The sequence below is a fragment of the Caloenas nicobarica genome, chromosome 8, assembly GCF_036013445.1.
Source record: "Caloenas nicobarica isolate bCalNic1 chromosome 8, bCalNic1.hap1, whole genome shotgun sequence".
Lineage (NCBI taxonomy): Eukaryota > Metazoa > Chordata > Aves > Columbiformes > Columbidae > Caloenas > Caloenas nicobarica.
The window spans coordinates 12,354,445-12,369,201 of NC_088252.1; the positions used below are offsets into that span (position 1 = coordinate 12,354,445).

Here is a 14,757-nt window from a genome sequence, read left to right on the forward strand (position 1 = left end):
ATGTAATTTTTAAGCACCAGATTTTTTTCCCCACCTCTATTCATGTGTACTATTTGTTAAAATCTGGAAAATGTCACATATATCTCTTTCATAATTGCCAAGGTATAGTATATTTTTCTTTTATTTCTGAGTTAAATACTTTTTAAGTGCAAGCCCTCATTTGTTAATACTGGAAGGCTGCTTGATATTCAGGATGTGGATTTTTGCCCCAGCCATTCTTCTTTCCCAGATCTTCTTTGGGATCTGTACATCTCTGGGAAACTATCAGCCACACCACAGCAGTGCAGAAGCACTGACCGACGTGTGTAGAGGTGGTGAAGTGAGGGCTACAGAAAACCAGAAACTTCAGGCTTAGTTTCATGGGGTTCTACGATGACTCTAGTACTAAAAGGTTGCTGATAGTTTGGGGGTTTTTTTGGTGAAGATTTCAGGATGTTAGACCATAGTATATCACAGTGCTTATTTTTGTAAGCAGGTTCCTTTTTTGTCTGCAAATGACACTTGGTGGTCTCAGTCCCTTGCAGGAGAAAGGTACTGTATCCTCTCAAGTAATTCCTTCCCTTCTTCCCCAGTTTTGTAGAAGTTATGCAGAAAATTGGCACTTCTCGACTTTGCTAATATCAGAAACGTGTTAGTCTAAATGTTACTTTTTGTGTTTATTGTGCCTAAAGGCACATATGAATTTAGATTGGAAGGGAAACAGAGCTCTAATAAAGCAAATTTAATGTAACCTAGAGCTCAGCTTGGTAGCCAGCTTTTAATTGTTTCTTCTTTTGACTATTTTTTAAATTCTTCTTTCCAACTACAGGCTTTTGCCCTCAACTTTGAGAGGTCCATTTCTGTGAAAAGGTGGTTGGCTACCACAAGGAGCTATAGACAAAGCAGAGTTAATTTTGAAAGAGAGAAATCTGCCCTCAGAATACCGGATATTCAGCTCCTGTGTGTACGTAGCAGCAAGCAACCAGCAGTGCAAGGATGGATGCTGGGATGTTTACTCACAGCAGATGCACTGGTCTCCTCATAACTTGCACTCTTGATAAATCAGATTTCTCCCAGCAGGCATATAATTTATCCATAATTGCATCAAACCAATGTCATTCCATAGTATTTCTAGATCTATTCCTTATGAAGTGCAATGTATCATTAGTTAAAATTGGTTTCTTCCTTCCGATAAGGATTAGTGTCAGTCACGCAAGTGTTCAGTAGCACAGCCTCTAAAGCTCTTGGAGATATTGAGCAAGTTACCTGCGGAACTTTTGTGTTTGGTACTTATGTGTTTCATCATCAGGGATTATGCAATGATTAAATCCCTGCATTTTGCCATGTTCCTTTGAACTAGTACCTTCTCCTGCACTTTGCTTTGTCAAAGGTGTCTCAAACTATTGGAAATTACAGAAGGGAATTTCCCATTTGGTTCTTTCTTCCTGGTTGATCAGTTGTCTTGCTATAATGTTTTATTTTCGGCAGAGTGGATAAGGGCAGTAATATGTAATAAAACAACATATCTTTGCAAGGATGAATATAAATGGAAATTTTGGTAAACTGCTGCCAGTCAATTATAAATTGTCAGTGTCTGAGGGAGAGCAGGGTTTGTGAGGTAATGTGAGGAAGGCAACAGAAGGCAGGGAAGTTGACAAGTTAGGAAACTAAAAGAAAAGAGAATTAGACATGACAAAACCAGAAAAAAATAATGTGGGTTTGACTGTGGCTTGGGAAGGAACACAAGTAAACAATCATGCTCAGGGAAGGGCCACATCCAGCTGAAGTTTGACTATCTCCAAGGGTATTCAAACTGGGCTTTCACATCCTCTCCTGGGCAACCTGTCCCAGTGCTCCACTCCTCTCACTATGAAGAGAGTTCTTCACTATGTCTGATGAGAATTTCCCTTTTCAGAACTTGTGGCTGCTGCCTCTTGTTCTTTGGCTGTGCCCCTCTGAGGTAAGTCTGGGCACAGCCCTCCCCACACAGCTGCGCAGGCCCCAGCACGGAGAAATAATGGCCTCCCTCAGCATGGCGGCTGCCCCGGGCCTTCCACGCGCAGCCTCCTAATTGCATCAGTATTAGGAAACTAAACGCAATGTATTGGCCCAGCAATGACCACCCACAACTGGCTGGTGACCACTCTGGAGCCTGTTGGCTCAGATTTCCACCCATGCTACAGTCCCCTGGCCAGTCCATATGGCCGTGTTAGGTCCTGCAGGCACTAAGGGAAACCAGGCTGAAAGTCTCACTGCGGCAGGGTGGACAACAGTCACCACCCCCCCATCCAAAGGGAGTAATCGCTTCCCTTGAGAACATAAGCACCTCCCTGGTTTTATTTTTTTTTTTGCCTTCTGTTTGCATGATGGACTTGTAAATATAAAGACTGATAAGATATGGCTGTGAGTCATATCAGGACTTAGCAGGCAACTTTCTTCAGCTGATTGCATTAAACCTGTTTAATATTTTTTTTTTAATTACTTTGTGCAAATAAACTGAAAGTACTTCGAACACAAAGTAGAAATAAAAGGACAGCGCTGCTGAAGTTGAGGCCCTCCTGATGGCTTTTGCTCTAAATCTTAAACAAATTTCCTAAGTCAAACAAGCCATGAGATAAAACAAGTATCGTGAGCAAGACCCCTGCTGCGACACGAGGCACACCACCCGCCACGGCCTGTCGTGGGAACCAGAGGTTCGATGAAAACTGCCTGAGGACAGAAGTATGAGGTGAGCACTAACTGGCTGATGTCGTTGCTGTAATATCCAAATTGCTTGTGCCTAATTAGGAGCAGGTAGGAGTGTCAAAGCTCAGGTAAGAAGATTCTGTCCAAAAAGGACTGAATGGAGAAGAAATAGAGCTGCAGAGTCAAAAGGGAGACTTAAGATGCAAGGCCACCTCCATCTACATAACAGTATCAGGAATCACATGTTAACCTGTAATTGCCTTTTTAGAAGGCTTTGTTAGTGATTTTTAAAATTGTTTGCCTCGTGCTTTTGATCCTCTTGATACTAGTCCATGGATAAGAAGATAAGGTTACCATCTTGACAGTCTTAAAAAGTTCTTTTTCCAAAGTAGCTGGAGACTTTCCTAGTACCAACACAAGAGTGAAATGCGAGGGTGGAAGTGGAAGAATGCAGGTTGATAACCCAATGCCTAATTTTCATATCTTATTAAAGGTAGTTGCTTGATAGACTGGATGGTGTGAACTCTTGCTTATATCCCAGGCTGTTATTGGACAGCCAGTTCGGAAAAAAAAAAAAAAAAGGTGCTGATGGGGGAGATAGAGAATTGGTTATTGTTAACCTGATGCTTCTTGATACCTGTCAATCTAGAAATAGTTATAAGTGATTCATGTTTAAACTACTCCTATCTTTATGGAAAGGAAAAAGCTATCAAGCCAAACTTTCATTATTTCAGGTGTTGTTATCCTAGTTAGCTATTTTGTAGCATTGCCTAATGCTGACAGATAGTCCTTAAAACAGTTCAGAGATAGCTGTATACTGAAAGCTACTAAAGCTACTAAAATCTTTATGTATTTTTCATTTCACTATGATCTGTAAAGCAGTTACAAAAAGCAGTGTTCATCAGGATATGGGATCTTTGTTGCATTGGCAGCCTATGAGAAGGCATGTAATGATGAACTGACCATGACTCTGTCCCTGAGCTCTACCTTAAGAGAAGCTACTTAAAGCTCAGGTTACTCGATGACCACCTGGAGCTGGTAGTAGCTCTTGTGTACACCAGCTGAGTGGGACTTGGCCTGCAGCCATCCATTCATTTCACACAGGTCACTAAACCTTCAGCAGCAGCAGCCCAAAGAGTGCACTTGCAAAGATGGGAGAGCCTCTCTCCAGGGATTCCTCCTGAGCCATGTGAGGCAGTTTTAAGATGGTGTGTGTTTTAGTTGAATATTTAGGAATGGCAATGCTTGGGTACAGTCTGGCATGGGAGAGTAACAAGATAGAGCGCTATCACTTAAAAAGCAGCATTGATGCATTCTGGGCAGTACAGATTCAGTAGAAAATACAGACCTTGTTTCAAGGTGCTTTTAAGCTAACCCTGGTTCAGATGAAATAGTTCAGATGTGTGGTGAACTGGCAGAAAGTGATGGCAGTAAATGTGTATGGTAAAAGAAACTCTAAAGAAAGCCATTTCCATGAATACTCAATATTGCCCACATAGCCCCACCAATACTGCAATCTGTTGCTCAGAAAGTGGTAATCTAGAGAGCCTGATGTTACTGTGTTGGCCAAACAGTAAATGTTAATGCTGTGCTTTGGTAGCATTGCAGATAGTTACCCAGCTCCTGTGAGCTTGCCAAACTGAAATGAATCTGGCTGGGTTAGGCGACTCTCTCTTGGCCCCCAAGTTTGGTTTATTAAACTAGAACACAGCAGATAAGCGGTTTCTATAGGTAATGTTGAGAAATGCCTACATTTGACTTTCCTCATTTCACAACCCACACTCCTACCCCTAAAAATACACATGCTTCACCCACAGAACCATTACCTCACAACCTTTTGTTTCCTTTTCTTTTTGGCTGAATATTCTAACCTACTTAAAAAAAAAAAAAAAAAAAAATCCCCAGCACGTTATCTCCGCTTAACGCACCAGGAAGGTGTGCTGAGGCCGAATTGGGCATAATGGAATTTGCCATGGGGAAACCCGCTGATGACAGTGGAACCCGCCCGCGCGTGAATTCCCGCGGCTCCCGCCACCCCTTTATAAGCAGGTGGAGGTGCGGCAGGGCTGGCAGGACAAGCAGGCAGGACAAGCACTCGCTGGAGCACAGCTGCTGTGAGGAGTGGAAATGTCTGTCTGCAGCAGCAAGAGCTTGGTGCTGGTTTCCCTGTTGGGGCTCCTGGTGCTGTTCCTATGTGGCCACTCCGAAGGTGAGTGAGCTGGGGCGTCCGGCCCCTCGGAGCTGCTTGGCAGCCACGGCGGGTGTGCACACTCACTGATGGCAGCAGGACGAGGGCGAGGTGGATGGGAATTGTTTCAGCAAAAAATGCTGCATAATTCTCCTGTCGATGGGGAGCTGGCTAGTTAGGGGGCTGAACAGTGAGTACCCCGGGCAGCCCAGCAGCATGGTCCAAATGTGGTTTATTTACTTTCTCGTTTTCCTTCATTCCAGCACAAAGCAACCAGGATTGCTGCCTGTCCTACACCAGAGTGCGTCTGCCTCGGTGGGCCCTCAAGGGTTATACTGAACAGCTCTCCAGCGAAGTCTGTGATATCAATGCAATCATGTAAGTTACTTTTCAGAAGATCCTCTGTTTTTTCTGATATGTATTAACCTTGGGATGTCTGTTTGAGCAGAAACAGTGATTTGAGTATTTTAAGCATGATTTTTTAATTACTTTTTCAAAACATCATATTGACTGAATAAATTGTGTACGATACCTGCAAACTAGTAGGGATTTCTAATGATTTAGTGATCTCTTTATAATTTTTTTTCTAGCTTCCACACCTACAGTGGGCTGAAAGCCTGCGTAAATCCTACAGAAGGCTGGGTGAAGAAGCATCTTCTTTTCCTGAGGTAGGAATCTAAAAATTTAAATACTACTAGGCTGATGAAAACGGAACATGTATGAAAGTGCATTTCTTATATCTCCTAAATGCCACTTCGGATGGCAATGCTGTGAACACATTTGTCTTTCTATCTCCTGTCAAACATAGCTACTTCTTTTTAGTCTTCTCGGGACAGTCATGTCACATGTCCCATTTTCTACCCAAGCTATTCTCTCAGGAGGTGCTAAATCTTGGAAAGAGAAACCTATAATTGATCTATGGCTGAGGTCATTATTTATGTGTGTTCTCTTGCTCTTTCAACAGCCACAAGCTCAAGAAGATGTCAGCGTGATATAGTTTCCAGCAGGGAACTAAACACAGATGTGACTGAAGAATTACTAGGTTCAACCTCTTGGTTGAGATCGTCGTGTTGTACACTGTTGTGTGCTTACTCACTGCTATCTCTGGCTTCTTTGGAACCATGGAACTTCTTGAGTTGATTCATATTGCATCGCTGTTTTGCTTGATTTAAGCATTTGGTTAAAGTTTCTATTTTTACTAATATGTGTATGTTACTAATATGACAAGATTGCTATTTAGTAAGGTCTACCTTAGGCTGTTGTACAGAGTATTAATTTTATTAAGTTTAATGCATGTTATTTTTGTTTTGTTCATCACGTGTAAAGTGGGTTATTTATTCTGTATATTTTGTTAATACTTTGGCACTCTCTTGTGCCAAAGTGTTTCCTTTTAATTGTTGTTAGCATTATAATACTTCTTGAACTATTGCTAAACAAAGTGCTTTTGGAAAAAATGGAAATTGGAGTTTTAAAAAAATAAATGTTAAAATTTGCACTCTCTGTGTGATATATTTATTTTTTTAATTGAAAAAGGTGACTTCCCCTTGAAATGAATTCCTTTGTCTATAAGTCTCCAGCTGAAACAATTACGTGAGTGTATTCACACCTGTTAAAGCCATTTTTCCCCTTGCTCACTTTGTTTCCCTATGGGTAGCTGTGACCTCCCTGGGATACAACTCCTTCTTCTTCCCCTGACAGCTGCTGTATATGAAGATTTTGTTTAACCTGAAGACCTCTTCTTAGCTTCATTTCATGCTAATCAGATGACAGAATTTCTTTATTTATCAGTTTATTTATTCAGGAGAAACCTTACACATATTGTTACAGGGCAGCTCTTAGCTCGTCCACTGAGAAGGATTATGGTTATGGTAATACAGCCTGCTCTCAGCTTGAAAGGCTATCTCTAGAGGAGAAATCTGCAGTGCTTTCCTTCCCTTTATGCATTTCCTATATTATCCTATGACTTCCAGTGTAATGAGGTTTACCTGATGCAGGATATCCTGATGGAGGTCTGCAGACGCTACTGCAGTACAAATGATGCCTGGTAAAAACAATGGGACTTCATGGAGTAAGTAGGACACGGGTGCAGGTCGAATGGTCAAGGCTGCTCAGCTTTTTAGGTGCTATTACACAGCCCACATGGATTTCAGGGATGTGACCAAATAGGCTGTGTAGGTGTAGTCCTCTTGTTGACAGCACCAGTCTTACAGCTAAATCCACACCTTGGCTTTTGGTACCTTTTAGTCATAGAGATAGAAACATTCATTTAATTTTAATTTAAACATAAAGCTAAAGCATTTTTGGTGTCCTTGAGAGAGGAGCTGAGAGGTCTTAGGTTTTTAAAATGGTGTTCATAAGTGTAAGGCTGTTTTTTTCTGGTGTTGAAGCTTGCTAGAACCTAAGCAATCTTCTTGTATAATAGCTCCGGGAACTGGCAATTCTTCATGGGTGAAGCTCTGAAGGAGCAAGATTAATTTGCTTTAACTTATAGCAGGTGGATCCCATGTCCCTGATATAAAGGATATCATGTAAAGCTATGAGCATCCCAGGGAGGGGTAATTACCCAGCATGTTCTCTAGGATTTCCCCAAACTTCTGGGCAAAGCTGCAGAGCTCTGCCTCACGCCTGCCAGCGCTGGTGCGGGCTCCCGGTTGGGCTCAAAGAGCTCGTGGGCTAAACCTGGCACCACCAAAATGGTACAGACACAACGAATACATTAGTGTTAAACACAGCAGAAGGTGAGGTTCCCCAAACCTGCCTTGGAAACAGGTAGGCATCAGTGGAGATGTTAGGAACCAGACCTATATATGAACTTCATGCAGAAAAGCCTGAAGTCCAAGCTAGTGACTTCAAAGCAGGGGAGCAAAATGAGAAAGTGAAGAATGATGTGTGAAACTCTGTGGGTGGCTCTATGGGAAACTCTGTGGGTCAGGCCTATTAAAAGGTTTGTATGGCATCTGTAACTTGTCCTTCCTTTTGTCAGCTATGGCTCCATTCACAAAGCTATGAATAGTGGAACTTTTTTTTAGTTCCTCTTATTCTGGTTGAATATTTCTTTCTAACCAACCTCACTGAGGGGAAAGAAATAAAGTTGAAAACTGGGTTTGATGTTCAGTAAGATAGATTGATCAGGCTGTTATGTTACTGGTAGGAAATTCCATTTAAAAATAGCATGTCTGTCCATGTATTCCTGAAGATACAGATAGGTATTATAAGCAACTGCTGTATCTCCAAAATCATCAGATCAGAGGCACATTTTTGTAAGTAACCTTAAGTGGCCAGTTAAAAGTCCTGACAGCTCTGAAAATCACAGCCATATCTAGGAAAAGCTGAATCCTGATTTCTTTGGTGGGGCCATCCTGCAATGCAGTAGGTAAGTTTCTTTCTCCCTTCTATCTGTGGCCCTCAGCTCCTAATTCAGGATGTGCAATTTTGTTGAATGATTTGAGATTAAATATAGATGGTCATTTGGGTACTTTTTCCCTTCCATTTATTTAATTAAAAAAATTTTTTTCCTTGCAAAATACCAATGAGGCTTTTTATTGCAGCTTGGACATCACTTGGATAACAGGTGTGAAAGCTTCCCCTTCAAACTCTCAGCACAACTTCATACTTCAGTTCCAAATTCTCTTGCTCTTGCTGTATTGAGACCAGTTTTCAGTGACTCTTGTGCCTGCCAGAGTATTATTACTGAATCCCATTTGTGCATATTTTTTCTGCTTCTTGTTATTGTTGTTGTTTGGTTTTTGCCTTTTTCTTTCTTTTTTTTCCCTAAATCAATCTCACACCTTTCCCAGTCAGGACATTGCAGCATTTCATTAGCTTGGGATCTCTGAGAGAAAACTTTCTCTTCATATATGGAATCATAATTAGATTAATTCATTTCTTAGTATTTTCTTTTCCCACTCCAGCACAAAGCAACAAAATAACAGCATTGTATGGGCAGTAAATTTGCAAAGAATCGCAAACCTTTTGCTGATTTAATTCTGCTGTTAAAATGTAAAACCTGCCACATCTCATCTGCTGGGCAAGTACTAACAAGTTATTTGTTGAATTGCTGTTCAGTTGATGGTAGCTCCTAACTGTCAGTTGAAGAATGTTTTTTGTTCCTCATCTCTTCTTTTTTCCACCTGCCACACAAAGGGGCTTGTAAAGCATGTGCAAATCCAAGAGACAGATGGATGAAGGCCCTTAGCCTGTGGTATGCTTGTTTTCAAGTATATCTAAAACCCAAGCATTACTGAGTGTGCTTAGCGACAATGACACTTCTAGATCTTTCATAGGAGTGTTGATAATTGGTCAGTTATTTTCAATTACCAATACCAACGAGCCCAATGTACCTGAACTTCATTCCTGATGAAGTGGAATGTATCGTTCAGCTGGAATTTTGTTGAGAAATGAACTGAGGAATTTGTGAACCAAGAAGGGCTTTAGGCTTATGACACTGTCACTAGATTTTCATGGCATACACCCAGCTGGATAAACACTAAAACAGTAAAGATGATCAATTGTAACAAGCTCTTGGTACGCTAAGTTCATCTGTGCTACGCCCTGGCAATCTTATTCCAAGTACCATGCTACAGGCACCATCCTTTGCCAAAAGATGAATCATAAAAGAAGTTTATATTCTTCAGACTAAAATGAGTGCATTGTGTATGCTAAGTCTAGTACAAGATTACAGTTGTATTATTGTACATAAACAGAAAAATATGATCTATGTTCTTGTGATCTCGTGGTTGCTCTGTTCTGGGACTTGTCAGCCTTAGCTGTCCAGTGTTGCAGTCCTAAGTCCGCTAAAGTTTTTTAAATTGCTGTGTTTGTTTTTTCTGCACTATCAATTGCAGACGGCTTCTAGTCGAAGCTCACCATGAGTTGTTGGTGATAGAACATTTAAATATGATATACAATAGATACTGTGTTGTGGCTGCTAGTCTGTATTAAGCATAGTGTATTGCTCATGTAGCTCCTACAATAAATAAAACCAGGCACTTATTTAATCTTTTAGCTTCTTTAAATTCATAGCATTATTCAAAGACGATGCAATCCAAAATACATATTTGATGTGAAAGCATTGGATGAAGTTTAGAATACTGTATGCATAAAAGCAAATATGCCACAGGAAAAGTAGAGACTCAAGTACTACTCTTAAAAGCTATTATTGAATTTACAACAGCATTTCCATAGTTTTGCTTCCATGACTTCAGTTACAATTTTATTTGTAAGCATCTGTATCTGTATTTCCATGTTCCTGACATTTTGCTATTCCCTGACTTTAAATTGAAACCTTTTTTTTTTTTTTTTTTTTTTTTGTTCAGCTCTCTTTCTATCAAGGAGACAACTGATGGTCTCGATTGAGATCCCCTGAAAAATCGTTATTATTGGTGAGGTGTCCAAGGAACATGTGAGATGTAATCGCTAAGGTTTTATATCACTAATTCCTACATGTATTCATTTACAAGCCTAGCCTCTTGGTTAAATCTGTTCGTATGGCCTTTGTAGCCAATCCATTGCAGTGTACTAGGTGTTCACCATACTCCATCTCCTGGAGTATCTTAACTAAAAATCTAAGCTTCACATTTGATTCTTTTTTCTTTACAGAGAAAGCCTTGGAAAACAAAAGGTGCAGAAGTACATCTCAAAAGCTTTTCACACCTAAGTTACTTGGTATGATGTTTTGATATCAACTCGTTTTTGAGTAGCAGCTGTAGTAGTAAAATTTAAAGGGAAGGTTATTGCCACGTTTCTTGCAGCGAACACTACTTTCAGTTATCAGAAAATAGGATCTTGAGCCACTTATTCAGTGAAAAAAAGGTTGCTGCTCTAGCTGAGGCTGAAGATGTGTATGTTCTTTCTATCTGTTTGGTTTATAGGTGGCGGGGTTTATTTCATCCTTCTCCTCTTTACTGCTGGAGATGGATGTAATGGTCCACAGGCTTCAAAGAAGATTCAGCTTTCTTGAGGGCAAACACTACCTGTTTCCTGTGCCACAGTGAATGAGAAGACACACACAGATAGTTGTAATAACATATCAGATGTGCTTTTGTGTTTGTTGGGGTTTTTCAGCCTGTGAAGAATACCTCACGTGGTGAGACATGCTCATGGTAAGAATGAGGGAGAGAGACAAACCAGCTTCTGGAAATGGGAACGGTGTGGCCCAGCACCTGGTGAAAAAGTCTGAATGGCAGGATCTGTTTAACAGATAGTTACAGGATAAAGCAACTTAGGAAACAAGAGACATTGAGTGAGTACAGTTGGGGCACCACGATTAGCGAAGGCATGTACCAAAGTGTATGAAACAGAGCACAAAGTATTTCTTATTTGAGTCAAACTTTAGGTATATTTGTGATCCAAATTTTAGCTGTCTTGTCATCTCGCCATATGTCTATTAGTCAAGGCAAAACATTTGTTTTGGCAAAGTTTTATGTGTAGGATGGTCCAGTACAACCAAATTATACTAGACACTTCCTTTATCTTTCAGATGTTAAAATTTAATCAAAACATAAATTGTTCTTGAAGGAACATGGCTTGCAAGGGGATAAAATCTGTGCCAAGAGTTCATTTAACAAATATTGACGTGACAGTAGATAGCATCATCAGGTACTGAGGGAAGAAAAACATTACAAATCTGTAAGAAGCAACAGACTCATCCCTGGGGGGAGTGGATAGCAGAGTGCTGTGCACTGACCGCTCAAGCCATCTAATTAGAGTTGTGTCAGCAGAGCTGGGTTCAAGTGGTCCAATCTGCAGTGAAGTTGTCAGTTACAGTGTCAAGATTAAACTGTTAGTTTAATATCCTTGCAGCATTATTGGTCAGGCACAAAACCAGTGAGAACACTATAAACTTACAAAGTAGGCAAATGGGAATTTGAGAATGGTAGATGTAATGTGGCTGACAAATCAGAGCTGTAAAGTGGTCAGTGTGGTAACTTCAGCTGTTCACTCAAATGTGGCAATCTCACATATGAATAAGCTTTGTTATGTAGCTGAACTTAAGGAATACAAATCAAAATGTTCATATAAAAGTTTGTCATACATATCTGAAAAATAATATTTTAGCTATATGCCTTACTAGAGTGATTCCTTTTTTCAAACATACATTTACTAGAGCTGTTTGAAAAACATGATTAAGTGTTCCAGTGGGCATCTGAAATGTTTCATATTGTTACAACTAGGAATAAATGGTCAAAATGTCCTTCAGAGACAATGCAAATCTCAAAGAGTTGCTCACTCTATAGCATCCTCCAAATTGGTACGAGAGTAGGCAAAAAGGTTTTATGAATTTGAAAGTGGGTAGTGCGGTGTTAATGCTAATTACAATGAATGAACAATATACATATGAATTGTTTTGCACATCCATATATCAAAATGATGGTAAAGAAACTTAGAAAACAAGAAACACAAAGACAATTCAATAAGACTATTGTGCTTAGTGAAGGCATATGGATATTTAGAAAAGATGGTGGTTTATGTGAAAGGCCTAATGAATCTTGACATTATAAAAATGAAATATAAAAGCCCAAATGAGTTATTTTGAGTTTTTTTATTAAAAACAATAGTGAGACAATCACACTTTCACTTTGTTTTAGAAAACACAACTTCATTAAAGTGGCTTTCACCACTTATCTTTTTCAATTCTACTGTAGCCTTACTAGAAATCCTGTTATTCATCAGGAGCTTTTTGCTTCCTCCTGACTCAAAGTGGTTTGACTCAATTGTGTGTTAAGTATATGTAGAAGTGCTCCTCTATTTTCCTCATTAGGTGCATCCGGATAACTTGGTGGCTTTCATCCTGCAGCTCAGACAATCTGACTGCAGAATACTTGTGTAATTACATGATACTGTCATCTTTGTGGTCTTGACTAGAAGATACAGAGCTCTCCTTAACAAAAAGGTCTTCAGGCCCCTACAGTCCGGACCATGGAAAGAAAGATTAAAGGCATTTCTGAGTTCTTCTCAGAGAGGGTAAGATAAATATATATATAGATAGATAGATTTTTTTTTTTTAATTGAGGTTTTTTTGTTGTGACGTCTACCCATCAGTTTGGCAAGGTTAAGAGGAAAGGCTCTCCCTTAAAAAGGGAGCAAGGAGAAACTATTTTCAGCTAGGTGAAAATTTGACAGACACATGTTAGAATGTATGGAATTTGTCTGAGCACATGGGATATGTAAGTAGTTTGTCAGAAATGGAAGATGGAAAAAAAGGGCAAGGGAGAATTACTGTTCCTTTCTGTTATTTATTATCTCGCTGTAGGTAAACAACACATGTATCTATTCATGTGAACAGAAACTTGTAGTGACACACTTCTAGGCAAATAGCAACTAGGGGTTTTTTAATTTATTTATTCAAGATAACTTTAAATTGATGAAAACAACCATGCAAAAATGAAAAACAATCTTTGGGAAGGAGAGCACTTTGTTCTATAACACACTGTCAGCTCTTTCACCCAGAATAGCTCTTACCAAGCAAACAGCAAATTCCCAGAAGATCATGTTCCTTATACAAGTAATACAGTTTTCACTTTTTTTTTTCTTTTTTTATGGCTGTGGTGTCATGATTAGCATTGGAAATAACAGAGCAGAAGTGAGAACGAGCTCTAACAATGCACAGAGAAGCGTAGTGTGTAGCAGTGTCTGTCTGGGCAAGAGGAAGCTGGTTATCTACGCTACAGTAAAACAACCTTGAAAAAACCTGCCTAAATCCCTTTAATTCACCAAGTAGAAATAAGGAAATATCCGAACACAGTCCCTCTGCATCTGACAGAATTGACGCTTATGAGAAAGGACAGCACGCGAGAAAGGACAAGCATGCAAAAACCCCCTTTAGTAAAAACTCACTGCACCCATTACTAACATAACAGAAATAGGAAGTGGCTTTCTACATCTTTCCCTTAACTCAGACTACTCTTGGGCTGGCCTTTCTCATTTAGTTCAGCATACCACAGACTGACCTACTTCAGAGCAAGTGGGTCATGATACAACTGAACCTTGCTCTTTTCTGCAAGCAAGAGTGTGTCTGAGTCAGAAACACTTTCTTCTTGTTATCATTCTTAGGATGGTACTTTGGCTTAAGAAAAGAGTGATTTTTCAGAACCTGTGTTGGCAGGAAGAACCCAGGCTTCTCAAGAGGAAGCTCTCCATTGTAACTGTATTAATTTTGCTTCATATTGTCTATCACGGTTATCGCCAGCACTCTTGATAAATGTATACTACAGCTTTTCAAAGGCTTTTGAATACTGACTGACAGTGACATTTATGGTACCTCAACTTTCTGCCACTCCTGCAAACTGCTGACATAAACAAAAATGCACAGGGAGCAACGGATGTAAAAGTTATTTTTCCAGGCTGTTATTGTCAATACTTTTGATCTCTGTACAGAAAAACTGATTCTATCATCCAGAGATAAAAATTGCTGCAGATCCTGGATGAACATCTCTGCATTTCATTGTTCTTTCCAGTGGAGATATTTTTGAACTCTATGGTGCGTATGCAGACTCTTTGAAGGTGGCCTTTCACGGCTTAGAGCCTGTGTGCGCTCTTTGGATGCTAAAAAATATCAGGGCAAAAATTTTGTCCCAGCAGCTTAAAAATTTTCCTTCTAGAAGTATTTGCTAGTTGCCCATTTCCCTGAACATGAAAAAGAGTTGTGTAACAGTGAAGGGTCAGTGGTACGGACTTCAGCTGAGTCTGCTGCATCATCAGTCTCTGCTTGACTAGTCCTCGGGTAATGAGCTGTGTTTAAGTCCTTCCCTTCACTCCCTCACTACAGTTTTTACTTTTGCTGCCTGAAGTCTCCTTAGGTAGCCCTACCTGTGCTACAGCTCTTGTTCTGTTTTGTCGGAAAGACAAACTGTTAGTTACTATATATTTATTTTGCAGACAGGCCTGTCCTGGGTGGCACTCTGGGA

General features: G+C 40.0%; 1 protein-coding gene across 1 annotated transcript; it reads left to right on the plus strand.

The window, feature by feature from the left end:
• Positions 1-4,758: 4,758 nt before the first annotated feature.
• On the plus strand, positions 4,759-6,086 carry CCL20 (C-C motif chemokine ligand 20). The gene is made up of 4 exons (XM_065640459.1): positions 4,759-4,873; positions 5,116-5,230; positions 5,443-5,520; positions 5,817-6,086. The coding sequence occupies exons 1-4, from the start codon at positions 4,792-4,794 to the stop codon at positions 5,842-5,844; spliced, it is 303 nt and encodes a 100-aa protein (XP_065496531.1). The 5' UTR covers positions 4,759-4,791; the 3' UTR covers positions 5,845-6,086.
• Positions 6,087-14,757: the final 8,671 nt, after the last annotated feature.

Coding starts and splice junctions, on each gene's coding strand:
- CCL20 (XM_065640459.1), top strand. CDS start 4,792: ATGTCTGTCTGCAGCAGCAAGAGCTTGGTGCTGGTTTCCCTGTTGGGG. Junction 5,231..5,442: donor TGTGATATCAATGCAATCAT/GTAAGTTACTTT, acceptor TTTTTTTTCTAG/CTTCCACACCTACAGTGGGC. Junction 5,521..5,816: donor AAGCATCTTCTTTTCCTGAG/GTAGGAATCTAA, acceptor CTCTTTCAACAG/CCACAAGCTCAAGAAGATGT.